Below are 27,618 nucleotides of genomic sequence, written 5' to 3' on the forward strand. Positions count from 1 at the left end.
TGTGACTTTATTCTCACTCATAACTATTTCACATTTGGGGACATGTATACCTTCAAATCAGCGGCACTCCTATGGATACCCTCATGGCCCCACAGTATGCCAACATTTCTGTGGCTGACTTAGAACAGTGCTTCCTCAGCTCTCGTCCCCTAATGCCCCTACTCTACTTGCGCAACACTGATGACATCTTCATCATCTGGACCCATGGAAAAGAAGCCCTTGAGGAATTCCACCATGATTTTAACAATTTCCATCCCACCATCAACCTCAGCCTAGTCCAGTTCACACAGGAGATCCACTTCCTGGACACTACGGTGCTAATAAGTGATGGTCACATAAACACCACCCTATACTGGAAACCTACTGACCGCTATTCTTACCTACATGCCTCCAGCTTTCATCCAGACCACATCACACGATCCATTGTCTACAGCCAAGCTCTACGATACAACCGCATTTGCTCCAACCCCTCAGACAGAGACAAACACCTACAAGATCTCTATCAAGCGTTCTTACAACTACAATACCCACTTGCTGAAGTGAAGAAACAGATTGACAGAGCCAGAAGAGTACCCAGAAGTTACCTACTACAGGACAGGCCCAACAAAGAAAATAATAGAACAGGTGTTTGTCCAACCTGGTTTTAAAAAACCTCCAATGATGGGGATTCCGCAACTTTCCTTGGAATCCTATTCCAGAGCTTAACTATCCTTTATAGTTAGAAAATTTTTCCTAATATACTAACCTAAATCTCCCTTGCTACAGATTACACCCCTTATTTCTTGTTGTATGTAATGATTAAGAGTGTTACAGAGTTTTTTCAACCTCTTTATTGACCACTAAATCATAAGACTAAGCACAAGTTGGCCACTATACATACCTAGCACTCACATATCTAATCCTTACGGGAGTTCTGGTTGGCCTGGCGAGGGCAGCGACGTGCCTTTCCCTCGGCGCGGCGGTGGTGGGACCTAGGGAAGGTGCGCGCCCGGCTCTTCTGCCGTGACTACACCCGGGGCGCCAGCCGACGGAGGGATGCGGCGATAGGGCAGTTGGAACGGGAGGTCTTAGAGCTGGAGAGGCGTCTGGCCGCCAGCCCCGAGGATCCATCCCTCTGCGGAGCGTGCCGGGAGAAGCGGGAGGAGCTCCGGGCCCTCAAGGACCTTCGGGCCCGGGGTGCTTTTGTTCGATCCCGCATCCGCCTCCTTCGGGAGATGGATCGCGGCTCCCGCTTCTTCTACGCCCTGGAGAAAAAGAGGGGGGCCAAGAAGCACGTCACTTGCCTCCTCGCAGAGGACGGCACCCCCCTCACGGATCCGGTGGAGATGTGCGGGAGGGCCAGGGCCTTCTACGCAGGCCTTTTCTCCCCGGATCCCACCGATCCTAACGCTTGCAGAGTGCTCTGGGACGAACTCCCGACGGTCAGCGCGGGCGACCGAGACCGGCTAGAGCTGCCTCTCACTCTGGCTGAGTTCTCGGAAGCCCCCCGCCGCATGCCCACCAATAAAACTCCGGGCATGGACGGGCTGACCGTGGAGTTCTACCGCGCGTTCTGGGACGTCCTCGGCCCAGACTTAGTTACCGTCTGGGCCGAGTCACTGCAGAGCGGGGTCCTCCCTCTTTCGTGCAGGCGAGCCGTGCTCGCCTTATTGCCGAAGAAGGGGGACCTTCGCGATTTACGAAATTGGCGTCCCGTCTCGCTCCTCAGCACGGACTATAAGGTCATAGCGAAAGCCATCTCGCTGCGGCTAGGGTCCGTGCTGGCGGACGTGATCCACCCAGACCAGACCTACACCGTCCCGGGCCGCACCATCTTCGACAACCTATATCTGGTCCGGGACCTTTTGGAACTCGGGTGTAGGGACGGTCTGTCGTTCGCCCTCCTGTCCCTGGATCAGGAGAAGGCGTTCGACAGGGTGGATCACGGATATCTCCTGGGCACTCTGCGAGCATTTGGCTTGGGTCCCCAGTTTGTGGGTTTTCTCCAGGTGCTGTACGCCTCCGCAGAGTGTCTGGTCCGGCTCAACTGGACCCTGACAGAACCGGTCAGCTTCGGGCGAGGAGTACGGCAGGGGTGCCCCCTCTCGGGCCAGCTGTACGCTCTGGCGATCGAGCCCTTCCTCTGCCTCCTCCGCAGGAGGCTGACGGGGTTGGCGCTACGGGAGCCGGAGCTGCGGCTGGTCCTGTCGGCATACGCCGACGATGTACTCCTCGTGGTCCAGGACCCGGGCGACTTGGCGCGGGTGGAGGCTTGCCAGGCTGTGTACTCGGCAGCCTCCTCCGCCCGGGTCAACTGGGTCAAGAGCTCTGGCTTGGTGGTAGGGGACTGGCGGCAGGCGAGCTCCTTCCCACCCGCGCTTCAAGCCATCCGGTGGAGCGTGGGTCCGCTGCTCTATCTCGGCGTTTACCTTTCTGCCACGCATCCGTCTCCACCGGAGAACTGGCAAGGTTTAGAGGGCAGGGTGACAGAGCGGCTCCGGAGATGGACGGGACTGCTTCGGTGTCTGTCCTTTCGAGGGCGGGCACTGGTGCTCAATCAGCTAGTCCTGTCCATGCTCTGGTACCGGCTCAACACCCTGGTCCCGGCCCCGGATTTCCTGGCCAACCTCCGGAAATTGATTCTGGAGTTCTTCTGGTCAGGACTGCACTGGGTCTCTGCAGGGGTTCTCCATCTGCCCCTGGAGGAGGGAGGGCAGGGCCTGAAGTGTCTCCGCACTCAGGTCCATGTCTTCCGCCTCCAGGCCCTGCAGAGGCTCCTTTATGGTGCAGGTAGTCCGGCATGGAGCATATTGGCGCACGCCTTCCTGCGCCGCCTCCGAGGGCTCCGATATGACCGGCAGCTCCTTTATCTCCATCCAAGGGGTCTTCCGCGAGACCTCTCCGGGCTGCCGGTCTTCTACCAGGACCTCCTCCGGACCTGGAAACTCTTTGCAGCGACCAGGTCCGTGGCGGCCTCCGTGGGGGAAGACCTCCTCGCGGAGCCCCTGCTACACAACCCCTACCTGCGTGTGCAGGCGGCGGAGTCCCCCTCGGTGCGCCAGAGGTTGGTCCTGGCAGAAGTCACCAAAGTCGGAGACCTCCTGGACTTCGACCGGGGAGACTGGCTGGATCCCCTGACGCTCGCTCAGCGCATGGGGCTCTCCAGACCTCGTACTGCCCTGCGCGTACTTCAGGAGGTGAGGGCCGCTTTGCCGCCCGCTGCTCGGGTTTGGCTACAGTAAGTAGTAGAGTAGCCACTGATGGTGGCTACAGTAAGTAGTAGAGTCCTCCAATTGCTTCTCCTGCTTCTCCCAGGATGGAGGTGGAAACGAAGCCCCCTGATTTTTCTGGGTTGTGGGGGGAGATTACTCCATGACACACTCTCTCTGGGAGCCCTCTCCCTTATACCATCCTCTCAAACAAGTCAGGGCAGAGCTGTGGGAAGGCCCTGTGTCCAGAGCTTGGGTTTACTTTAATCTGTCCCTACTGTGGGGATAGGGCAGGGAAGGATGCCAGCCAGCTCACACTCTCTTGGTGCTGGAGGCTGGGGCTGGGTGCAGCTGTGTGAGACACTTGTCAGATGCCCATCCTCATGGTATCAGATCCCATTATTAACCCTCACTGTTACCTTCGTAGCAGCCAACCTCACATGGTGGCTTCAGGGCTGGGTAGCGACCCCACGCGACCCGGCCGCCTACAGGTGGAGAGGGGGAAGGGCTGAGATACGGACTACCGCTCCCGAGGGGCAATGCTGCTGGCTCTCTGCGTTGGGCTCGGGCAGGTGGCGTGGTGCCTTCTGGGATTCGTAGTCCATGGGCAGCCCGGGGGCCCAGTTTACATCCAGTTGCCAAAGCAGCCCAACAATTTGGACAAAGTTTGGACACATCCACAACTGGTCCAGCCGCTTCTTCTGCCCCGCCCTGGCCCCACCGAGAAGGGTGGGAGGAGCCTTGGCTGCTACTTTGTGTGAGGAGGCTTCCACCCACCTCCCCACTTCCTCTGGACAGAGGAGGCGACACGTGTCAATCACCCTCTCAAACCCGCCAGGCGGTGCGCGTTCCCCCTCCCGAATGCCTCTGAGGGAGAGGCGCAGGCACGCGCTCTCCTGGTGGCGCGCGCGCTCGTATGTAAATGAGCGGGCGTGAGGTCAGAGGCAGATGGAAAAGGAAACAGACAGAATGGCCGCCGCGGCTCCCGCTCCTCCTGCCGCTGCCGCCTCCTCCCCTCAGTGCCGGAGCCCCCGCTGCACGGCGGAGCGCAGGGGAGTCCGCCGAGAACTCGACTCCTGGCGGCACCGCCTCATGCACTGTGTGGGTAAGAGAGGGGAGACTCCTCTGCCGCGGGAGAGCGCGGTCGGGGGGAGGCGGGGACCGGAGCCCGGGTCTCTGCCGCGGGGAGGGTAGCGCCGGTGGAGGAGCGGCTCAGGAGTCTTTCCCGGCGGGCGGAAGCGGCGTCGCAGGGTCTCTGCCCAGGAGATGGGGAAGGTCTGGATCCCCGGGTTTCTCCGCCCGGAGGGGCGGGGGGAGAGCCGTAGCGAGTCCCGTTGCGACCGAGCTCGGCGGGATGGGAAAGACAGGCTGGTCCTTTCTCGGTTCGGGTCCTTTTGTCTAGGCGTCTTCTCGCTTGTGCGAGGAGCGCCGGCTGCCTCCTCCCCACCGTGGGGGGCGGGGGGGGGAGAATGGGATCCGGGTGTGTTTTGCGCCTTTAAGAAGGAGCAGCTCCTGCACTGACGGTTGGGATTTGAAGTTTTCCCTCCCCCCCCCCTTTGGAAGTTGTCATGGCGACGGCAGTTCTCCCCTCACTCCCTCCCCCTTCCCCCCCCCCCGGCGAGGCTGTCCTCAGACTCTCGTGCAGTTCCCCTGTGTCATGTGACTCCCCGAGGGCCCAGGGGGAGGCAAGTCTGGGTGCCTTTCAAACTTCTTCGCGCTGACATCCCCACACGGGGGGAGAGCACCAGAGAGCCGCCCCCGCTTTAACACCCTATCTCGGCCTGCGGGGAAGTCTGTCGATACCTAGCCACGCTGGGCTGCTGCTGGATGGACACCTGTGACTGGAGACAGCTCCTAGGTGCGGGAAGGGGATTTGTTCAGCCGCTTGGTGAATGTATGAGATAATAGAGAATGACTCTGTCCATCCTTCTCTGTCCCCTTCCTTGTTTATTATATGCGCTATCATATTGATCGATCTCTGAATAGATTTTTTTTGGGGGGGGGTAGTCGCCTTGCTTGTTGGTGAATATTTGGAGATGGGGGGGGGGAGGTGTTCATTTGTATTACCCACATTGAGATCTTGCTTGTCAGGGAGACAGGTAAAACAAACAGTCTTTTTAAATGGCATAGCAGATTCTTTACTCTGTTTGCATTGATCTTCCCAATGGCTGAGCCATCAAAACACACCTCGATAGCTGAGATGATAGGCTTGAATTCACTGAGCATTTTTGGGGTCTGAGACCAAGATTGAAGTATGAATTAAATATCTGATATATACTTTACATGAAGGCTGTCTTCTGCATTGCAAAGAATTGTCTCCATAACCCTGTAACCCTCTGATTTACATTACTTTAAAAGTAAATTGCAGATCATCCTGATCTCTTGGTGTTAGCAGATGAAAAATATTCTTTCAAATGAAAGACTTCCTTTTGAAGTGTGTGGGGGGGCGGGGCTGTTTGTCTCTTCTCTCCCCCCCCCCCCCCCAAAAAAAAAGTTATAGCTTTGGTTATAGAAAACACCTTAAGTGTTTAAAAGTATTTCTTTAAAAGTGTTTCTTGGTATATGTGTGTGTATATATATATATGTGTGTGTGTGTGTGTGTATATATATATATATATTTATTTTTTGTGGTAGGAAAATAAAACCCAGTGTCATTAGGATTATAGTGTGAGTTGTAGTTCTTAAATACGCTTCTGGGGGAAAACTTAGGTACGTGTCATCCATCTGCTCAGACTTAATACTTTCTCTTATCTTTTAGTTATATCAAATAGCTTGTTTCACTCAGTTAACATTTTTATTCCATGAAATTACTGTGATGGCCTAAATGCAAAATTATATCTTCATGACAGGATCCATTTGAAGGTGAAGGTTGGTGATAGGAAAACCTCACATGACAGCAAGCTTCTGTCCTAGCAAAATGAATATAGAAACGTGTGAAATTAAAACTCAGTTTGAACACTATTTGTTTTTTTTAATCTTTTTGTCAAGTTTGCTCTAATGTTCACCCAACTTCACGCAAAGTTGTCTGTGTGATTTTTAGAGGTTGTTGGTTCACTTAAAACAATTAAAAAAAAATACTGTTGCTAGAAATACTTAATTTTCAGTTCAATTTGATTACACAGATACAGAATAACTAAGACTCCTTTACTTTGCCAACATCTTACTTTTACCACTCCTTTTGTAATTTTTCCCTCCTCTTTTATTGTAATTATTTTAAGCACTGCGTTCATGTCTCGTTTGTTGTCCTTATGCTGGTGCAGCAAATCCCAATCCTATTGTATTTAAAAAGCACTTTTGCCAGGCCCTTTGTTTTAATGCTGTCAGTGTGCTGTGGTTCACTAGGAGTTCAGTAGTTATGTTTTTGTTTTGCATTTAAATAGACTCCACCGTGTTCTCACTTAGTGCTCTGTGTTTGCTTCTACCTTTGTCTCATATTGTGGATTTAGGATAGAGATTCTTTGTTCTCTACAGTATGGAACACACTGTTGATATTGAACTAATAGTAATCGTACGTATCCCTTTATAACTGCAGTATCCCTTTATAACTGCGAAGGAGGAAGTACATTGCTATAGGTTAATGTTTAGTCACAATCCCTATCTCGGTTACATACTCTTATATGGGCTTGTTGAGCAGTTCTTAGCTGAGAGAAAGAGAGAGCGTTAACAAAATGGCAGGAAAGTGGATGGGCAGGAGAATGGAAATGTACTTCAGGCTTTTGCTACTTTTTGAAACTTCATGGACTTTGGTTCAATAAATTATGTTGACTATTAGGTGAAACCATTAATTTGGTAGCTGGAGTTTTCTTCAGGCAATGAAGATTTCTTCAGAGATTGAAAGGCTCAAATGCTGTTAAGAACGGGAGAAGAGTCTGAGCAACTGAAGAAAATAGTTACAAAATATGAAAGGTAGAACAAAACAGCTAGGTTAACTCATTCATATATGTCAACTTATCGGTTAGATCATGTGACGAAGGAGGGAAATCTGGATTCTTAAACAAATCTAGCAGTTCATTTCTAACTCTGAGATCGAACCACTTTGTTTCTGATATCTCACAATTTATTGATGCCAAACTTGGTCATTAGCATCTCTTTGTAGCACTTTTCATTTGAGGATCTCAAAGTGCTTTGCATGGGTTATTTCAGTATTACATTATCTTTCTAAGATGAATAATCATATACTGATTTTATAAGAAGGGTAAACTGAGTCAGTCTAAAGGGACTTTATCTAACAGACCAACGACTCAGTTCTGCCATCCTAGGTTATATTGAGTATTACCTTTAATTTCAACAAATGACTACTTGCCAAATAAGGCATTGTTCAGTGCGAAGTTAAGGGACAGAATCAAACTTTGTTTCTTTCATTAGTGAACAGTTGGACATAATTTTGTATGTTTGAGTTTTTTGGTTCAGATTTTTAAGAGTTTGAGAAACTGAAGAAGTGATGGAACTCTAAATGAAAATACCAGAACATTTAGAGTCTTGAATAACATTTCTCACCTTAAAAAAACTGGAGTGATTGAAAATCTAAACTGGTTTGGTAACAGTTCTTGAAGGATGTAGACTCAGAAGAAATGTCTTTTCAATTGTGAAAGAGATTCTACATAGACATATACAGGTATCGGAATGTTTGCAGAAAAAGTTTTGTCTTTTTGAATAAAAACTTTATAACATTCATTCCTTTCCTAATTGTATTCCACTGAGTTGAGAGGGTTTGATAATTTTCTAGCTTTATGAGCATGGAGCTAGAAAACTGAGGTTTCATGCACTGTTTCCCTTTTTTAAAAAAAAAAAAAATAGGTCTAATGCTATCACTACTAACTTAGTCAAGGGAAGTATGGCTCCTTTTAGCCTGGGAGGCATCCCTTTTTGGAGTCTCCATGGAATAGTGTTAACTGTCACTTTTACTTATTAATACATTAAATCCAATTTTTATGAAATTGTTAGGGGCACAGTTCTGATGGAGATTAGGCACCCACGGTATCAGACATTGTTCTTGGAATTACAGGTCCTCATTACCTCTTGGGATTACTCCCCAGACGAGCAGATGTGGGTAATTTAGTATGAATTTTTAAGGGTGGATTTCTAACATGCAGTTAAGTATTTCTTAAAATAACAGTGTGAATGACTTTTGGGACCATACTTTAGGTTTTACTGAAGTTAAGGTTGACACATTCCATTATAAGATTCTGCTTTTAGTTGCTTATAACTTTGCTAAATAGCCATTGAGGTTGAAATGTTCATGCTGGGTGTCTGCCTCAAGCTCAGTTTTTTTTGGAAGTTTCAGCTAAAATGAGAGAGATTAAGGAATTTTATTTTGCCGGTGGGGGTGTGTGTGTGGGGGTTTTTTTTTTTTTTTGTTTTGTTTTAAATCTTACCACTTCTGTTAAGTTCTAGTGCCTCTGTGTTTTCGAGCTGGGATTTGACATTTGGCCGGTGAGTTGCCCCTGTGCCAGTCTCATGAAAATTCACTTAAATTTGGCCAGATTGTAAGACTCTGAAATTAGAGTTCACACAAGCTCACTAGAAGTTTTACATCTAAATTCTTATTCCATATGCATTGATCATGCTTCATCCCCAAAGGGCTCCTACATGACAACTGAGCTATGCATGCACCATTTTGGGGCAGCAGGGACTGAGCAGTACTTTCTCTGCAACTGCTCTTTCCAGTTGCTGTGGGCTGCTGGGCATTGAAGGTGAAAGCAAGGATTTTGTCTCTTGTCCTCTGTGCCCCTCCATTATTGTCCAGGTAGTATGGCCTAAAAGATGGAACCAGTCTGACTAAAATGCAGTGGAGAGGTGCTGGGAGGGGCTGAGATGGAGGGGAAGATGGGATCAGAGGTGGGGGAAAGATAATGGGGTTGGGGTAGACAGGATGGGAATACAGTGGCAGAAAGATTTATAACCACTAGAGTGCACTCTCCTTCAGAACCTTGAATTTTAGTCCAGATTTCTAGAATCTCTACATTTCTTAGCTGTCTAGCAGGTAGGTGCTAAACTCACTGAAGTGCATATGTAATCCCTCTCCAGAGACATGTCCACTTGGAGGATAAGAACATTTTAGTTTTAGTTGAGCTAATGGAGTTGCTAGTGGTAGAGGTCTGCACTGTAGATCTAAAGGCCCCAACCTTGCTGATGACCCATGTGGAGGTCAGTATGGTTCCACATGATGGAATTTGTTTCTTCAGTTTGCTTTGAGGGAACCTAGGAAATTACATACAAAAAAAATGTTAAAAGAATGTTACATGAGCAGTTTTAAGTTTGAGACTTCCTTACTTGTGGGTGCTTGACTTCAGAGTCTCCACTTTTTTAGTATATAGTTCTTGTATGTAATTTAATATAGGTTATATAAAACCTAATAGATACAGAAGTATCTTCATATTTCCCTATTACAGTAGCAAAGTATTTTTATATTTGAACCTTCTCTGTAGCTTAGTGAATCCACCTAATCTGTTTAGTGTTAGAATCAGAATGAAACTTCCTATTTCAGGGGGTCTGCAACATTTTCAAAGTGTGGCCTACCTCTTCCCTCATTTGCGATGAGACAGACCGCCTCTCCTCCCTGTTGCAATCACACAATATCCCTGAGACAATGATAGAAATTACTTATTTGGAAAAGTAATATTAGGAAAATATTCTTGTGTGTTTAGCTGTCCTCAGAAGGAACAATCTTTTTATCCTCTTCATCTTTTGGTGGAAGAGGAATCATAGTGTCTTTTTATTCACATCATCTTCCTCTCCCATGAGTTCTACTTCCCTCTGTTGGAATAAAGGGAGTAGTCAGCACCATTTGACTAGCCAGACTTCTGTGGACCATCACTGGTTTGTGGACCTCAGTTTGGCAATCCTGGTTAGTATGTTCTTGATCTTGAAACTGAAATGTTGAGTAAATTAAGCATAAATGGGGGAAATGTAACTAGACTTCTAAAATTTGAAAGGGAGACTATCTGTTTAAACAGCATCTGTATGTTTCTCTAAAAATTATATTACCTTACCTTACCTTACATTTCTAAAATTTAAACTTTAAGATCCCAATTTATTAACTTTTCCCACTTACCTCAATTTAGATGAATACAGAATATTCACTTTCATTTTTTCTTGTCAATTTTATTTTCTGATAATTGTGTTGTGCACAATGTTGTGATAATTGGTTTGAAAGCATTTTTGTGTAGGATGTTTAAATCAGATTCCAAGGATCTCGGTTCATTCTTTTTTTTTTTCTATTATTGGAAAGTTTTGGTGAAAAGATGGGTTTTGAATTTTGTCTTAATGAGTATCCATGATGCTTTTGTGAAAGATTATTCCATGACTGTGGGCTGGCTGTTGGAAGAGCTTTGTCTCTTGCTTCCATGTTGTTGTCCTTGACAGTGTGTCTTCAGTGCGTTTGTCATGGTAGTTCTTTATCTCAGTCAAAAGACTTTTGTGAAGTACAGCATTTTTGTGATATCACCACCTTTATAGTTCCTTAGCACTCCTGTAAAAATTTTTCATACACAGTTCCTTCCAACAGTGCAGAGTTGTTTAAACCACTATTGTGATTTACTCAGAGTGTGTGTAGACTACCATTGCATCCTGACCCCAGTCACTCAGCTCTTGTGCAGTGCCAGTATGGACAGGAAATGCAAACCTTGTAGCTGCAGAAGTGTAATTAGTCCTCCCCGTGTAATTCCCTAATGCTCTTGCTCACCCATTAGTGACAGCTTTGGTAGCTCAGTGCTATCTGTCAAGCCACTAGCCAACAGCTTGTATGCAGGAAAGCACTCAATGTAGTACTGTATGTGGCTGCTCTGAATAATTTTCTTCCCTTGCCACTCCAGCCTTCAGAGCAGCAAAGGAAGATACAGAGATAATAAAATGAAGAAATAAAACGCCTGCATTTTAAAATATATTAACTTTCTTGTTTCTCAAATGAATTTGGGGAGACACTCTGAAACCTATTTTTCTTGTAACAGCCGTGTTAGTCTGTATTCGCAAAAAGAAAAGGAGTACTTGTGGAAAATAAGAAAAATAAATGGCTGGTTAGAGAAGCGTTACTCATACTTTGTTGGGGATTGCTACAGCGGGCCTCGGCATGATCTACCACTCCTGAGATTTGAAAGAGGAAGAACAGAAAGGATCATTAATTGAAATATGCATAGGCAGGGGTATTGCTATACCCCCTCATATCCTCAAATAATTCTCCTTCCTCTCCATGGTCTACTTATTTCTCTCTCTCTCGAAGTGGTACGTTACCTGGTGCCCACACTGATGTGGTTGGAAGGAAGTCCTACCTTTGCACTATTGTCTCTTTCTAGAAAGAAACGCTTACTTCAATTAGAAAACAATGTAATTTTAAATTTCTAGTTTTCTTTTATTATTGAATAAATGGAAGAGATAAAATCAAGTTCCTTGCTGTCTTGAATGCTACTACCCCACACATGGCTGTGCTCGTCAAAGTACACTGAGTCTCCACTCATATCCAGTGTCTAATTGGCTGCGGGTGCACTGGGAGCTTAGTGGCCTTCCTGCATGGAAACTGCCATTGTGGGAGTATAGGAGACATATCTCCTGCTGTTCACAAAGAAAGATGGTTATGATCCTTATGCAGGACAGAACTGTTTGAAACAGGCACTCAAACAGAGCAATGGTGTGAACAAGTGTAAATCGACATTATATAAACAGACAATATGCACCTGCTCCAAGGAACAAGTAACAGACCATGCTGTACGTGCTGGGAGTGCTGTGTGTGGACCCTTTGCACTCAAAACAGAATGACTTGTGTGGATGTACACTGCCAGTAAACTCTCACTGGTGCAAATTATAGTAGTTAAATTACACAGTGTAGATAAGGTTAGAGATCATCATCTTCTAAGTACCCTTTGTGCCTAGAAGCCTGTGGTTTTGTAACATTTGAACAATTCATACTAGTATATTCCGGGGAAACTAGTGGTATACATAAAAATCTGAGCTAACCTATTTTGAACTTCCTTGCTGTTACCTTGTTAGGCCACTATAACTATTCATATTTTTGTGGTGTAGCTTAATTCACTAGCAAATAAATTTTAATGTGGCGTTAAGGTTGCCTGGTGCTATCGTATGCTTTTCTATAAGTTGAAGGGTCACTAAACTGAATCCTCTGAAAACCAGCAAGTTTGGAGTTAAGGTAACATCTCCCATCACACCCCCACAAAATCTTAACTTTGCCTCTCTGGAGTTGAACCTGTCCTGTTCCTAACATCTGCCATTTTCTATATTGTACTGAGTTATGTTCAATACAATTCTAAACTCTCATTCCTCTTCATACACTCTAACTGACCCTCTCGGTTAAGTGGAACTGTATCGATTCAGGTATCGATTGCAGCAAGTGGCCAGAGCTTGCACTGGTTTCTGAGGAGAGCTGCAGCCATAGGCACCTACTTCTAATGGTGCCGGTGGGTACACGACACCTCTCCCGCCTACATTCCAACCCCTTCCCCAAAGTCCCCATCCCAACTTCTCCCCCTCCCTGCCCCATTAGACTCCTTCCCCAAATCGCCGCTTCCTCCCCTGAGCATGTTACATTCCCGCTCCTCCCCGCTCTCCCTCCCAGAGCTTGCTATAGCTGTTAGGCAGTAGCAAGTGCTGGGAGGGAGGAGCGGGGACGTGGTGCACTCAGTGGAGAAGGCGGCGTGGAGGTGAGGCGAGGGGGGCAAGGAGTTGGCTGCCGGTGGGTGCACAGCACCCACTAACTTTCACTGTAGGTGCTCCAGCCACAGAGTACCCACGGAGTCGGCTCCTATGGCTGTAGCTAGAGGAATCAGAAATCCCTATTTTTCTGGGCTGTGTAACATGGGAAGTCTGAATAGATGATCACGATGGTCCTCTTGCCTCTGAAATCTAGGAATACATGAAAGAGTTGTAAGAATGATTAGAGTTTCAAGACCTCTAGAAAAACTGTCACTGTCACCTTCAGAGGCTGACATTCCACTAGGTTTGTCAAGAAGAAACAAGAATGTAGTCACTTCATCATATTCTAATATCCTTTTGCAGAGTCTGAGACGACAAAACGCCTCATCTGCACTGGCGTTCATGCACTGCCATGCCCTCTCCGCTGCACTATTGCTCTGGGGAATTCTAGCAGTTTATTGGTACAGTTGGGTAACAAAAGGTGATGTCCCAGACGGATGAACAGGTGTTAACATCTGGCAAGTCTTGGGTATTTGTGTGAAGTGGTCAAGTGTAAATCAGGCTTAGTTATCCTGCCTTTACTAATCCACACCTAAATTTGACCTTTATGACAGGGTGCATTTGATTTAAACCATGAATTAAATCATTAGTCAAGAAGACTTGATTTAATCATGGATTTCTACATAAAAGTGCGTTCTTGTTGGCTGTTATAACCTTAATAGATATTCCTCATAACTCAGAGATAGATATAGGTTTCATTTTTAGAAGGTACACACTATACATTTTTAAAGTTTTTTTTTTTTTTTTTAAACTTTTCAGATTAATTTTCTGATACAGCTTTAAAACTAATGATCATTTGGTTATTTCATTTACCAAAGGTAATTGAAGCAGATATTTATGAAGTCATTGGGAGGTGAACTATCTCCAATTCAGGAGGTTAATCATTAATATTTGGAGGATTTTCTTGCCAGGCTGTATTAGGAGGAGAACATCACCAGACAGACATTTTAAATTGTTTTATTTAACTAAAACAACAACATTATGTATTCTGGATTTTTTTCTTCAACAACAAATATATAATATTTTCACAAAACAAGCATATGAATTTTTGAATTTAGTTAAACATTCAAGTTTTCTAAAAGCAGGTTTGTTTTTGTTTAAATTGTTTTTAACTAAAATAGTTAAATGAAATATTAAAAAAAAATTAAATCGACTACGTCAGCCAGGTCAACATGAGAAACTTAAAATATTGGCTTCTGCAACTAACTCAGTTGTCTTCACTGTCCTTTTCCTGTTTGTTCATAATCTGGAAAAGAAAAACAAGCTTTCCTGCTTTTTCAGGTCCCAAACGATTTCTCAATTTGGAATGAATTAGTTCAAAGGAAGAAAATATTCTTTCTACACTGGCAGAAGAAGCTACTGCTGTTAAAAGTGAGATCATCACTTCAACACTCTCTGAATCCAAGTTCTTAAGTGACTGCCACCAGTTCACTGGTGTGACTTTCTTTAAAACATCATCAACAAACATATACTTTCTTGAATGGTTCACCCTTAGCTCTGAAGTTTATTATAGTTGGCATTATGGAGGGATGATTGCTGGATGCCCATGTCCTAGCCAACTCCTCCTCTTCAGCAGTTAAGGTTTGACCCTGGTACCGAATATTGAGAATATTTGCAAGAAAATGAGCTGGAGATAGTGCTTGTCCCATTCGTTTTTTTCAATGCTTGTAATTTAACTCTGTCATTGCATATTTCTGTGTTTAAGATCTCACTCGGTTCCTTCCAAATTTCAACAATGTCAACAATAAAACAGCTATTTCCCTGCATTTTGTTCAAGGCTACAGAAATAGGCTTCAGAGTACTCAGCATGCATTCAACATTTCTCTTAAGCCCAATGTTGAGAACTTTGGTTGTGACAGTGCCATCTATTTTTTCAAATTTTGTTCACAAACTGACATCAGATTAGGCCAGTTCTTGATATAGCGCTCAAAACAGTCCACTACGGAGTTCCATCACATGTCTTGTGGGTGAATTAGCTTGGTTCCTCCCACTTTTTTCAGAGCAGCTGCTGCAAAGCGGTTGTCACAGAAGTATTTTGCAATTTCAACAACATTAGCCTTTATTTCTGGAACACTGAAGTCTTTGGCTAGGAGGTGCATCAAATGAGCACTGAAACCGTATAGTATTAGCTTGGGACTCTCTTCTAAATTTCTTTTCATCTTGGATACATTTGCAGCATTGTCTGTGACCAAGCTGCATACTCGACATTTGAAATTTTTTTTCACCGTTTGTTATAGCTTTTACTGCTACTTCTCGTAAGTATTCTGCTGTGTGCGCATTTCCAGATGTATCAATTGTTTCTGGAGGGAAGTTCTTCCCTCCTTCTGTTGTCACACAAGCACATACAACAGCATCGTTATGGACATTGTTCCACCCATCAAGACTCAGGTTAACAATTTCACCCTCTAGACCTTTTGCACACTGCTCAATTTCTCTTTCATACACTTTATCCAGCAATTTGCCTGTTGCATCTGCTCTGTTGGGTGGACTGTCTCCTGGTCTTAATGACTGAACCATGTTAATGAAGTGTGGATTCTCAATCATACAGAAAAGAGAGTTGGTTGCATAAACAAACCAGGCAATTTTTTCATCAATCACCTCTTTTTGTAATCTGCTGGTTCTTATCACAAAGTTATCTATGGTTGTTTCTGGATGATTTTTTCTTCTTTTTGCTACAGGTGATATACTGTGGCTATGTGACATACATGATGTGACTGAAACACTATCCCTGGCAGATAACTCTGAAACTATAGAAAATAATGGTGATCTTGAAGGTGGATAGTCTTCAGAATCCTGTATGTTGAGGATGGATTCTCCTAAACAAAATAAGTCAATGCAGTTATTTATTATTACTATACTGCTCATTTAGAATTATTCATTACATTCACTCAGTACTACTTTAAAGGTGAAACCATAAAAGGAAGATCTGCCTATTTCAGCTATTTATTTTTTTAATCACAACTGCATCTAAAATGATAGTACCATAGAACAACAACTATATATTTTTGCTCAAACATGAGAATTCAAGAATAGTCCAGAAGGAAGACAAGCAGTCCTAAGAAAGAAGTATGAAATAAAAAAAGTTTACCAACCTGAAGATCCTGCATGTTCAGACAAGTTTCTTTCATCAACTTCAACGCAGCTTCCTCCTGAGAAGGAACACTTCTCATGATGTTGTTTCATCTGGGCAACCAGGCCTTGCATTTCTTTGTTGCGCTGTTTGCATTTTGCACGCATGCCCGTCTTACCCACAGGTAGAGGAACTTCATTAAAATATTCCCAAACTGGGTCACTCTTACGGCCTGCTGCCATTATAGGTTTTCCCTTCTAGTGAGAGAATGGTATGGCAGATCTCAAATAATGAAGGTTACACTCAGAAAGACCTCAAGACTTCTGAAATATGCTGCTTAAGCAGTTTCACTTTTGTTTCTATTGCCTATCCCTCCCTTCTCACATTTATCTCCAGACTTCTTCTCCTTGTCCAGAACAGTCTTCTATCCATTGGACTTTTTGAAACTTTGCACATTTAGAGAGAGGTAAGGGATTGACTCTTCGTACACAAAAATTTGCAGATAGACAACAGGGTTGAGGTCTGTTCTCTCTCTCTTTCTCTCTCGCTCATTCATATATAGGATATTTATTTAAAACATTTTTTATGTTAACAATCATGTTGTCTCTGGAGAGACAAATCCACAGTTTGAGAACTGCAAAACTAAGCATCTCTGATGGTATCTTCTAGACTGAGCACTGAATCCCATTGGGTAGATAGAAAGATTAACCTAAGTAATCTATACAGAAGCCCTTGGAACCCCTAAGATTGGGTCCCCAATCTGTGAACTATTGGAACTCATTTGGAACTCATTTACAAAACTTTTCTTAAACATTACATGAATATTTTGTTTTGTATTATAGAATTAGAATTTATAATCCCTATTCCATGATGAGATATCTCTAGCTATAACATATCAAAATTATCTTTAGATTGCTTTGAGGAAAAACCTTTTCATCAAGAATAAAAAAATATGGTTTTTAAATCATTGATTTGTATCCACCCTGCTTTACAGGCATTTTTCTGTGCGGTACTGAAGTTCTCCAAGAGGCTATAGCAGAGGTGACCGATTTTTGGAAAAATTTCTGAACTAGTTCCTGGTGCCATTGAATAGCTGAGCTCAGGGGCAGTCCAATAGTATGCATTTAATGAGCGTCAGCGTCTTAGTTTTTTCCACTAGCTCTGCCCCAAAAAACCAAGAATCTGAACAATTTAAAAGCAAGTTATGTTTCAGCTGCATCTCCTAAACTTGCACCACAAAGTCTTTTCCAGCTACTGTTGATCTGTCAATTTTCAAGATGGATTTTTCGAACAATTTGAGTATTAAAATCAACTCCTTAAAGGAGGGGAGGGGTTCAGTATCTGAGAGAACCTTTGATCAGATGACCCCAAATCTGCATGCATCATTAGCCATCCCTTGGGCCCCAATGGTGCACTAAAACTTAAGGCAATCCAAGTATGTATGTAGATTTTAAACAGAAAGCTTGGCTGAACCTTGACTGCAGCATGGCAGTAACCTTCCCCATAACATAAACTGTGGAGATCTAAAAATTAGGTCAGGCTTTACATCAGGAGGAAGCAGGTACTTCTTGGGGGAGGAGGAGAGCTTTGGAAAATGAAACCTCTTTATTGTAAAATACTTATCAGATGTGCAGTCTTTATCCTCATCGGCTTATGATCTTTTAGCTTCCATGTCACTTAAAATCCTCAAAAGTAAGATGCCCATTAGAGCAGGGGTTCTCAAACTTCATTGCACCGTGACCCCCTTCTGACGACAAAAATTACTACATGACCCCAAGAGGGGGAGCTGAAGCCTGAGACCCACTGCTTCAGGCAGGGCCAAAACCTGATCTCCCTTCCCCCCCCATCCCAACCCCCTGGACAAAGGGGCCTGTACCCTGAGCCCCGTCACTCAGGGCCGAAGCTGAAGCCTGAGCCCAGAGTGGTGGGGCTCAGGCTTCAGCTTTGGCCCTGGGCCCCAGCCAGTCTAAAACCAGCCCTGGCGACCCCATTAAAATTGGTCATGACCCACTCTGGGGTCCTGACCCAGAGTTTGAGAATTGCTGCAATGGAGGAACCATTGTGTTTGTGAAGTCTAACAATTGTCCTCTATTAACCATTTCCTGTCAGATTTTTAATGCAAGGCCATTAGGGTCCATAAGCACACTGGAAGACAGTGGAATTAAACAAGATTAATTTGATTACTTATATTTTCAGCTAATGAACAAAGTTCATAATGAAGAATATTATAATTTTAGTACATTTGCAGCATACTGTTGGAAGTATCATAGAATATAAAGGTGCTAAGGATAATTATCTAAAATGTAAATTTTTAAAAGAACTTGTCTTCTCCTTCTTCTGCCCATGTTCCCTCAGATGACTGATCAAAACTGTAGAAGTGAACAATTCTAACCACCATAGTAGCAATGAGCTGAATGCTAGTGAACAAAGTATGTAAAGAATCTGCTGAGCTAGCGATAGGTCAGTAGAGGGCAGTGTGGACATTCATTCATTTCCTAATTGCATTCCACTGAGTTGAGAGGGTTTGATAATTTTACAGCTTTGAGCATGGAGCTAAAAAACTGAGGTTTCATGCACTGTTTTTTTTTTTTTTTTTTTTTTAAATAGGTCTAATGCTAGCAGTACTAACTTGATCAGGGAAAGTATGGCTCCTTTTAGCCTGGAAGACCTCCCTTTTTGGAGTCTCCATGGTATAGTGTTAATGGTCACTTTTTTACTTATCAATACATTAAATCCAATTATGAAATTGTTAGGGGCACAGTTCTGATGTGTTCATCCACAGTTGTCAAACATTGTACTTGGAATTACAGGCCCTCATTACCTCTTGGGATTACTCCCCAGAAGAGCAAATGTGGGTAACTTTGTATGAATTTTTAACATGCAGTTAAATATTTCTTAAAATAACAATGTGAATGACTTTTGGGACCATACTTTAGGTTTTACTGAAGTTAAGGTTGACACATTCCATTATAAGGTTCTGCTTTTAGTTGCTTATAACTTTGCTAAATAGCCATTGAGGCTGAAATGTTCATGCTGGGTGTCTGCCTCAAGCTCAGTTTTTTTGGAAGTTTCAGCTAAAATGAGAGTGAGATTAAGGAATTTTGTTTTGCCATTGGATGTGTGTGTGTTTTTTAAATCTTACCACTTCTGTCAAGTTCTAGTGCCTCTGTATTTTGGAGCAGGAACTTGACATTTGGCTGGTGAGTTGCCCCTGTGCCAGTCTCATGAAAATTCACTTAAATTTGGCCAGATTGTAAACCTCTGAAATTAGAGTTCACAGAAACTCAGTAGAAGTTTTACATCTAAATTCTTATTCCATATGCACTGATCATGCTTCATCCCCAAAGGGCTCCTACATGACAACTGAGCTATGCATGCACCATCTTGGGGCAGCAGGGACTGAGGAGGACTTTCTCTGCAATTGCTCTTTCCAGTTGCTGTGGGCTGCTGGGCATTGAAGGTGAAAGCAAGGATTTTGTCTCTCTTGTCCTCTGTGCCCCTCCATTATTATCCAGGTAGCATGGACAAAAATATGGAACCAGTCTGACGAAACTGCAGTGAAGTGGGCATGTGTGTGGAGAGGTGCTGGGAGGGGCTGAGGTGGAGGGAAGATAAGATCAGAGGTGGGGGAAGAATAACAGGGTGGGGTAGGGAGGATGGGAATACAGTCAACCTGTCCACCTCATTGCTAAATGGGAGTGGAAGTTCCCAACTAGTGTCCTAGTTAAATTGGAGGGGATCATGAGGTGGTCCTAGAATGGAAAAGGCTGAGAATCACTGCAGTGAAATATCAGGATAAGCAAGGTTTGCCCTGTTGCATAGGAAATGTGCATCTGAATGTATCTGGTATCTTAGGCATAAGATAAAGTGCATACAGAGACTCCTTACCAAAGTGACTTCTGTAGCCTGGCACGAAAGCAGACAATGAAGTTTTGTATGCATTTGGTATGTAGCTACCTCTTTTTATTGGTTTTTAATAAATACAAAACAAAATGGAGTCTCAGAACTTATGCAATTATCTACACTTCTATTATCTTGTGTTTTGGATTTAAATCTTTTCACCAGCATTCCCTCCGATGTCATTTTTGCTGAGTGCAAGCTTAGTAGTAATGAGCATCTTGCATCCTCCTCCCAATCATATGCTGTCTTTATTTTCTTCCGTTTCTCCTCGTACACTTGTGCTAAATTCAACCTAACTACCCCCTCCTCCGCCGCCCCCCAAAATCATCTGAGCTGTGTGGACCTTGCTTCAGTAATGTGAATTTCAAGCATTCAAAAACTGTCAGACCTTCTCTCCCAAAAAAGTTGTTTATCACATTTTCAATTACCTTCAGATCGGTTTTTCCTCTTTGGTGCAGAGGGCTACCTCCAAATGTGTACGAAGTGATCTCTGGTTCAAAATTCAATCTGAAATATTCTAAAAAATGCAGGTCTTTCCCTGTTTGCTACTCAGAGGGAACTCTGCTTACCTCTCCTATACCTAGGATGTGGGGATCTCTGATTCTCTTTCTCTCCTTAACTAGACAGGATAGGGAGCTATCACATATGCATCCTCCCTCTGTGTTCCTCCACTTGTCCCCTGCTTTTACTGTGCTTACCTTCCTTCTTTTCTTTTCTTCTCTCATTCTCCCTCTTGCCCTTTCCTTATTCCACCTTAATTAGCTTCCTTCTTCCCTTGCTCCACCCTTCAGTCTCCTCCTGCACCTTTTTGATCTTCTCTTCTGTTCAGTCCCCAATTGTTTCAGTATCCTGTCTAGTCCCTTGACTATAAAGTGGCATTCCAACTCTTTTGAGGACTGTCGGGCTTCTGTCTCAATTGAAACAGTGGTTGTAAGTGGCCATCTTATTGGGGGGGAAGCCTCACTTCCATATGGAGATATTGAAGGGAAATGGTGGCCATCTTGCTGCGCTTCAGATCTGTTGGAAATAATGGGAGATGGTAGTCACGAACAAAGAAAATGTCATGAGATTGAAATCAGGAATAGGGCAGTCCTGTGATGATACTGTTTTTTTTTTTCCTCTGAGACAACAGGAAGACTGAGGGTAGAGGGCATGTTAATATTTCAGTTCCCCACGTCTAAGAGTTATTTTTTCCGTAGAAGTCTCATTCATCCTAGTTAGTGTTTTTTTAAATGTTTCTCCCCTTCTCCCTTTAAATTACTGAGAGGGAGTGCCCAATTTCCATGGTTTTAAACGCTGCCTATCATGCCAGGCACTAATCCTGGTGAGTGATGAGCAATCCCGATGTATCTATTGCTTCAGGGAATCTCTTGTAACCCAAAAGTGCAGCTGTTGCCTTGCATTAAAATCCTAGTGTCGGAAAAGAACAGGGAGATCAGACTACATCTACTTATCATGGAGAACTCTTTGCCCAGCTTCTGATCCTGGCCATGACGCCACTCCACCTCCCCTTTGCCGGTCTCCATAAAAGTCTGCCACTGCAACTGTATAAGCACCACACTCCCTGAGGGCACTTAAGAGGAAAGAGTCAAAATTCCTCTCATGAAGTCTCTGAAGCCCTCCAGCTAGGAAACCTTCCTCAAAGAAGCTGCAGTCATCAATGACACCAGCTTCTTTGGCACCCATTGGTCTCCAGCCCACAAGTTTTGGAAGCAAAAGAATCACTAAGCCAAAGGACTCCAAAATGCTGTGCTCTGTTAGGCCATCGGTACCATTGGAAGAGCTAAGTGGTAAAATGATCTAGTCCTTCTCACTGGGTACCGAAAAAGACTGGTCAGACATTCTCTCTACTCTCCACAGAGTGTGCAAGGTCCACGGTACCATGATTACTCCTACCCAGGCCATCCCTATGGTACCAACAATGCACTCAGTACTACAGGAATTACGGTTTCCTTTGCACTTTTCTGTGGCCACAACACCTGATTCACCCCTTGTTTGATACTGACCCATTCTCAGTACCAAGGACCTCAGTCTCCAGACATTCATCCAGTACCAATAGACTTGCCTTCTGTTTCTTTCAGTGCTTGACTGCTTCAAAGTGATGTGGAAGAGGAGGATTCTGACTAAGATCTTGCTTTGGTTTCTCAAATATCAGTTCAAGGATCTCCCCCCTCCTGTCCCCCCATCTCCAAAGGGGTACTTTTCCAGGGGCATCTGAAGAAGCTGATAATATCCATCAGAAACATTTACAGCCACCATCTTGCTGGTATGCACACCTGTGGGTTCCTACACACACACACACACACACACACACCCATCCTGGGACTTCTGGGTGGCTTACTGTCAGCAATTTTTGTGGGCCTTGAGTGCCACCCACCATAGAGGCAGATAGTTTCCATCATCTTTCTCCAGGAGACCTGAACCTCTGGAGAAAACCTTAAATAAACAGGAATTGAGGGCTGATGAATGGGTCTCCCAGCCAGTCAACATCTCCTTCTCCTGTCTGAAACTGTTATGCCACCTCCATCATCTGTGGCTGATGACTTCCAGCAGTTCCAGGAACTCATTAAGAGGATAGCAGACTCCTTACAGATCCCACACAAGGTTAAAGAGTCACATCATAAGCTGCTTGACTTCTTCCATACAGCATCGTCTGCCTGGATCACCTTCCCTGTTAACGAGGCCCTACTAGATCTAGTGAAAGTAATCTGGCATACCCCATCTATGATTCTGACCATGTGCAAGAGCATGAATAAGAAATATTATGTCACCTTTAAGGACTTGGAATGTTTTTCTTATCCTCTTCCAGTTCTCTGATCGAGGCAGTTAATTAACATGAAAGGCAGCATTACGCTAAATCTACACCCCATGATAAAGATCATAAATGCCTCTATCTGTTTGGTCAAAAGTCGTACTTATTGGCCATTCTACAGTTTAGAATCACCAGCTATCAGGTGTTTAATGGTGAAATACAACTATGCCAAGTTGCATTCCTTTATTGAGCACCCACCATTAAAGCACAGAGAATATTTTTCAGGCTATCACTGCAGCAGGCCAACTTCTTGTTAGAACATCTCTGGAGGCCTCTGGATGCGGCTGACAGTGCCATTTTTTTTCTATCTGTATGGCAGTAGTCATGAGGAGAGCCTTCTAGCTTTCAGGATTTCGGAGAGGTCCAAAAAACTATTGAGGACCTTCCTTTCAACAGCTCCAAACTGTTTGTGGAGAGCATGGACAAGTCTCTCCACACATTAAGACTCCAAAGCCACTCTGCGCTCTTTTTGAGGAGTTATACACCTGCAATGCTGGTAGACCAGGTGCCTCAGGCCTCACTGAATACTTACAAATGCATCGCTGGAAGTTGGTCTTGTTTATCTGTGTGTTAGTGTTGTCTAAATAGATACTGGAGGTTAAGTTGATAAGAGTGTGTGTTCACTTCAGACTGCATAAAGTGCTTGTAGGATGCTGCATATATTGATCTCACTTATTGTCTCTATAGCCAATGGTATAAAGTTATATTAAGTGTTTGCATTGTAAACCTCTCTAATTGTGTAATTCAGGAAATGGGAGGAGCATTGATTTTAAGATGAGTGCCCGCCTTGTATACAAGAATGGCCCATTGAAGGCAATTGATGTGTTTTTGTAGCATCAGATGACTGAGACTTTGATTGCATTCTTATCTCCCTCAAGGAAGGAGAGACCTATTCATGAACTCATCCCATCAGTTTTGAACTCTGGAAAGAAGGGGATAAAAATCCCTGACATGGAGAAACTGAATCTACTTTTATATTGTCTGCACTCTGAGGGGCAAGGATTCCTAAACATAAGCATAGACATCCCCATGCTACTTGGCCTGGGTTAGCCCTGAAAAGACGTTCATTGCTGACAGACTTCAAAAGGTGACAGATGTGGTAACTATAACGCATACCCACAAATGAGTTCAGTTTGCCTGCTTTAACCTGTAAATAACACTTCTTTTTCCTAGTTTAATAGACCTTCAGTTAGTTTATTACAGGATTGGTTACCAGTGTTGTCTTTGTGAGATCTAAGTTGATCTGGGATAAGTGACTGGTTTTTTGGGACTGGAAGCAACCTGAATATTTTGTGATTTTTATTTTGTGTACATGACCACTTATCACATAGTCTATCTTGCCTGGGTGGCAAGATAAACTGGAGTGTCTAAGGCAGTGATACACAGACTAAAGCTCATGAGCCACAAGTGGCTCCTAAACGTGTCTTCTGTGGCTCTTTGTAGCACATGATATTAAAACACTGATTTAATTATTAACCAGTTAGGATACTTTTACTATGTTAACCAATTGTAATTGATAAAATAAGTAGTAGTCATTTTGCTGTGATAATTTTATATATGTATACAAACAAATAGTAAATGAGACAATGAATTCACACTACTGTGGCTCTGAGTAAAGTTGATTGCTAATTTTGGCTCCTGCACCACTGAGGTCTGAGTAGCACTGGTCTAAGGAGACTGCCTGCAACTCCATTATAAGACTGTTATAGTACTTTGGGAATTGACAAGAACAGCAAGATCAAACTACATCTCCTCATGATGGAGAGCTCTCTTCACCCAGCCTCTGATCCATGCCAGGACCCCACCTCACCCTTCGCCAGTCTCCATACAAATCTGTGACTGCTTGAGCACCACGCTCCCTGAGGGCATCTAAGAGGAAAAAGGCACAAATAATTTTGTCATTGGACCCAAAGGGATTGATTCACAGCCCTTCAGCATGCATATTTCCATATAGCGATCCACCCTTTCCATGGAAGGTTTCTATGTTTCACAGTCAAGACCAGTTTCAATACAGGGTACTCCCTTTTGGTCTCTCCTTTGCCCCAAGAGCCTTTTAGAAAGTTGTCAACAGCAGCTCACCTCTGCAGAAAAGGAATTAAGGGATTGGCTTCAGAAAGGTGGTTCTTATGCAAAACCTACAGTGGCTACTCACAAGGCCATAGACCTCTTCCTTAAATTGGGCCTGCAGCTGAACAATTTAAAAAAAAAAATCCACTTTGACCACTGTACAAATTCATAGGCGCTTACCTTGACTTGATAGCAGCGAGACCCTACCTCCCACTGCACAATTTTTGTCGCTCTATCCAGTATAGTCAATACAGTCCAGATCAACCCACAGACACAGGTCAAGAACAGTCTACAACTGCTGGGACATATAGGCAGTAGGTACTTTCGTCTTAGGCCACGCAAGATTGTGGATGCATTGCCTTCAAGGGTGGCTCAGGCTTATTTTTTTTTTTTGTTCCCTGAGCAGGTGCTGTCCTGAACAAGTTACTCTCCATACCCATCTTGATGAAGAATTCCCTCAATTGGTGGAGGTCCTTTTTTGTCTAGCCTTCTCCCAATGATATAACAGATGCATCCATCTTAAGTTGGAGAGCACTTCTAGACAGTCACATGGGTCAAGGCAGGTGCACACCTCTAAACAATATGTCAACTTGATGTTACTCAAGACAGTCAGATATGCCTCTCTCCAATTTTCTACCATTGATTTGGGGCAAATATGAAGTCTGTCTTTTTTTTTTTTTATATGTATATGCTGTCAAGGAGGGGCAAGATCACCCTCCCCTCTGCGCTGGAGCAGTCAGGCTTTGGAATTGGTTTATATACAATTGTATTAACATCAAAGTAGCTTACCCTCCCAGTGCTCAGAATGTGTCTGCGGTTACACTCAGCACACACTTCTCTCAGATCACAAATGGGGAAATAGATTTCATCATATTTCACTGTATATTTTGATATTGGTTCATCCCCCTACCCCTCCCTAGGACCTATTTGCCACAGCTAGGAACAATAAACCTGCACAGTGCTGCTAGAGAGGCAGGCTGGGTCACCAGTCCTTAGGGGAATGCCCTTCTTTTTCAGTGGTCATGGGGTCTGCTGTACACCATTCTTTATCTCAATCAGAACTTTGATATTAGAGGAATAAGAAGGAAAGACAATGCCAGGGTTTTTGTAATAATCTTGACATTCCCTTACCTCATTCAGCTGGTGACTTGCTCACCAATCACTCTTAATACTGTCCCTCATCTTCTCTTTCAAGAAGGCAGAAAATCTGAGTTCTTTGCATCAAAGCATGGCTAGTCAGTGGTTAGCAGGATTAGAAATAACCTGTTCAGAGGAGGTAAAAAGAGTACTATTACACAGCAGAAAACAGTCTGTGCGCTTACAGTGCAACAGTGGACAAGATTCAGCTGCTGGTGACCTAAAACACATTCCACCAATGTCCTCTTCACAGTCGTATGTACTGGAGTATATCCTGGAATTGAAAAAATCAGGGTTGTCACTGAACTCCCATTACAGTCCGTCTGACAGCTGCCATAGCCTTCCACTGCCTGACAGAGGGCTTTTCTGTATTCACTCACCCAATGATAGTGTGGTTCCTCAAGAGGCTTGGAAATCTTTTCACAAGTCAAATGTTCTATCCCGACTTGGGACCTCAGCTTCCTTTTTAAATACCTTACAAAACAACTTTTGAGTCAGTGACTACCTGCTCGTTCCTCCATTTTTTAAAAACTTGATAAAAACAGCATTTCTGGTAGCTGCCCCATCTGCTCAACAAGTTGGGGAAATAAGGGCTTTCACAATATTTTTCAAAGACAGTCACACACCCCAACTTTTGATAAATTATCTTCACAGTTCCATATTAACCAGCCCATTCATCTCCCAGTCTCTTACCCTAAACCTTTGTTGGGTAAGGAAGAGGCGCTGATGCACACACTTTGATGTCAGGAGTGCTCTGGCCTTTTACCTTGGCAGGGCTAAATCTTTTAGGAAGTCTTCCACGTTGTTTCTGTATTGTGGACAGATCTAAAGGGCCAGCAGTCAACAAAGACTTGAGACAGATATTGGACTGAATTAATTGTTGCTATCAATCTTGGTCTTCAGCTTCCTTTGGGTGTCCAAAGCCATTCAACAAGATCTATTTCTACTCCAGTGTCCTTTCTGAAAAACATTCCTATCACTGAAATACGTAGGGCAACTACTTGGACTGCTATACATGCCTTTTTTTGAACATTAAGCTGTAACTCAAGACTCTGCTTCCAATGCTATGTTTGGCTCTTTTGTGCTTTTTTTCAGTTCCAAATTAGATTTGGAAGCCCTCCCTTTCCCCCTCCTAGGCGACTACTGAGTAGTTCCCACTGAGCAGAGCACCCATAGGGATACTGCTCAAAGAGGTACTCACCCTGTGCAGTAACTGTGTGGCTCTTTGAGATTTATGTCCCTATGCCTGCTCCACTACCCACCTCCCTCCCATCTTCTTTGGAGTTCTCTGCTGTGGAACTTCACGGTACAGAAGAAACTGAGGGTTGTTCACCTATGCAACACTACATAATGATGGTGCAGTGCACCGCACTGTATGGGGTGTAAGCACATGCTGAACAGACACTATGAAATTTCCAATCAAAGGCGCAAGGAGTGCAAGTGTGCCTAGAGTGGAGCACCCATAGTAACACACACCTCAAAGAACCAGAGTTACTGCACAGGGCGAGTAATCTCTTCTTTTCACCTCTGTTGAAAAGAGCTGACCTTTGAACATAGGAGAACATGAGGCAGTGTCCATTGCAGTTGTACCTGGGATTGGCTACTGAAATGTCAAGGTTGCCTTTCTTTTAGGGGAGTTTTTAATCAGCCTCACATAGGGGCCCAAGACCAAAGAGTCAGAATCCTGTGACATAAATAACCTGTAGTAGTTCGTTTTTTGTTTTAAAGAGCAACTTCCTCCT

The 27,618-nt window shown here is 44.0% G+C and overlaps 2 protein-coding genes across 9 annotated transcripts in view; one reads left to right on the top strand and one right to left on the bottom strand.

Annotated features, from left to right (window-relative positions):
• The first annotated feature begins 3,996 nt into the window (after nt 1-3,996).
• Nucleotides 3,997-27,618, top strand: part of LCORL (ligand dependent nuclear receptor corepressor like) — a 183,332-nt gene continuing 159,710 nt past the window's right edge. For 2 of the 8 annotated variants that reach the window (XM_074951619.1, XM_074951618.1), the window contains exon 1: nt 3,997-4,293. In XM_074951619.1, coding sequence (XP_074807720.1) covers nt 4,137-4,293 — 157 coding nt within the window. In that variant the 5' untranslated portion in view covers nt 3,997-4,136. The remainder of the gene's footprint in view (nt 4,294-27,618) is intronic. The other 6 variants (XM_074951624.1, XM_074951623.1, XM_074951621.1 and 3 more) reach the window with 5 other exon arrangements.
• Nucleotides 13,518-16,209, bottom strand: LOC141985961 (uncharacterized). Its single transcript, XM_074950135.1, has 2 exons — nt 15,983-16,209; nt 13,518-15,706 (listed from the first exon to the last, which is right to left on the bottom strand). The coding sequence occupies exons 1-2, from the start codon at nt 16,200-16,202 to the stop codon at nt 14,943-14,945; spliced, it is 984 nt and encodes a 327-aa protein (XP_074806236.1). The 5' UTR covers nt 16,203-16,209; the 3' UTR covers nt 13,518-14,942.

The sequence above is a fragment of the Natator depressus genome, chromosome 4, assembly GCF_965152275.1.
Source record: "Natator depressus isolate rNatDep1 chromosome 4, rNatDep2.hap1, whole genome shotgun sequence".
Lineage (NCBI taxonomy): Eukaryota > Metazoa > Chordata > Testudines > Cheloniidae > Natator > Natator depressus.